This window comes from Glycine max, chromosome 10 (assembly GCF_000004515.6).
Source record: "Glycine max cultivar Williams 82 chromosome 10, Glycine_max_v4.0, whole genome shotgun sequence".
Lineage (NCBI taxonomy): Eukaryota > Viridiplantae > Streptophyta > Magnoliopsida > Fabales > Fabaceae > Glycine > Glycine max.
Genome location: NC_038246.2, coordinates 1,740,819 through 1,742,337, shown reverse-complemented (window position 1 = coordinate 1,742,337; position 1,519 = coordinate 1,740,819). Strand labels below are relative to the sequence as shown.

Genomic DNA, 1,519 nt, shown 5'->3' with positions numbered 1-1,519 from the left:
TTATTAAAAATAGTAAAATTCTCTTTTTTAATATCTAATTAGGTTATATTTAAAATTTGAACTCGAGATATCTAATAATTAAATGAGATCAAATAACCTTATGTGCGAATTGAATTTTGTGTTAAGTGGTAGTAAACTTACACCTGTTATATATTTAAAATTTACCTTAAAATTATTGATAATTAAATTAAAATAACATGTGTTGTCAGTTGATTCTTTGGGTTGGTGGTATATATAAAGTTACACTTACACATGTATAAGCATATATATATATATATATATATATATTGGATACTTGACCAAAGCTGAGAGCAACGTGTCTGTGTCTGAGAGGACTAAATGGGTGACAACATAGGCAAAGTCTTAGACAGAGAAGGCTTTAAGTACAACTTCACAGCTTCAGCAAGTGGCACATCTGCACAAGATGGGGTGATTAAGGAGCAAGATCGGTTGCTTCCAATAGCTAATGTGGGGCGCATCATGAAGCAAATCCTTCCTCCCAACGCCAAGATCTCAAAGGAAGCTAAAGAAACCATGCAAGAAAGTGTGTCCGAGTTCATTAGCTTTGTCACTGGGGAAGCTTCTGACAAGTGTCACAAGGAGAAGCGCAAGACCGTGAATGGTGACGATATTTGCTGGGCCCTTGCTACTTTAGGGTTTGATGACTACTCTGAGCCACTTAAAAGGTACTTGTATAAGTATAGGGAGATGGAGGGGGAGAGAGCAAATCAAAATAAGGGTAGCAATGGTTATGAAAACAACATTGCAAACATATAAATTAATTAGGGAATTAAGCTGAACTTCAATTCTTCTTATTTCCATGTTCAATGTGATTGTTGATAGGTCAAATTTCTAGTTGTTGTTGATCTGATCTTCTAGTTTTCGATCTCCTGACATATATTCAAGGTGCTTGTTTCCTTATGATGTATATGACGTGAGTCATGTATGCATATATACTCGTGTTTTAGACCTGATCTTTTCATCAGAGTTGAAATTACACTAGATGATCACATGGTATCTTGAGAATCATGTGAGTTATATATATAACTAATATCTTTGTATTTGTCTGTCCAATAATAAGCTTTAATTATTTCCAGAAGCCATGAGCATCAATGTTCTCCCACATCTTCTTGACTTGTAAATTGGGATTTAATTTGAATATCTTAATTTGAACATTAATTAGCTTATATAGGTCGCGTCCTCAGCTCTCCATCGTTCTAACTTCAGCAACGAGTAAAGAGATTAATATTCATAAAAGGCTCTGGTTATGTTAGTCTCTGTAAGTGATTGAGAAAAAAAGAGAATGGAAAGGAAACTTTTGAGGTACTCAGTACTCACCTATGCTTGGAGTAAAGGAGAGAGGGGAGTATCAGAGCCAAAATGCTATATTAACTAATTATAGTACTCACAGCTAACTGATTAATAACCTATTCCTGTGATTTAGATCTTAGAAATATGTAATTGCCAGCTAACTCGAGATGCAAGCAAGGATTTCTCCATTTCAAAAACTGATTGTTTA

The 1,519-nt window shown here is 34.5% G+C and overlaps 1 protein-coding gene across 1 annotated transcript; it reads left to right on the top strand.

Annotated features, from left to right (window-relative positions):
- The first annotated feature begins 312 nt into the window (after positions 1 to 312).
- LOC100796514 (nuclear transcription factor Y subunit B-5) lies at positions 313 to 1,099 on the top strand. The gene has a single exon (XM_003536843.5). The coding sequence runs from the start codon at positions 340 to 342 to the stop codon at positions 775 to 777; it is 438 nt and encodes a 145-aa protein (XP_003536891.1). The 5' UTR covers positions 313 to 339; the 3' UTR covers positions 778 to 1,099.
- The last annotated feature ends 420 nt before the right edge of the window (positions 1,100 to 1,519 follow it).

What these genes read in the sequence shown, in the direction of transcription:
- LOC100796514 (XM_003536843.5), top strand. Translation starts at nt 340, where the DNA reads ATGGGTGACAACATAGGCAAAGTCTTAGACAGAGAAGGCTTTAAGTAC.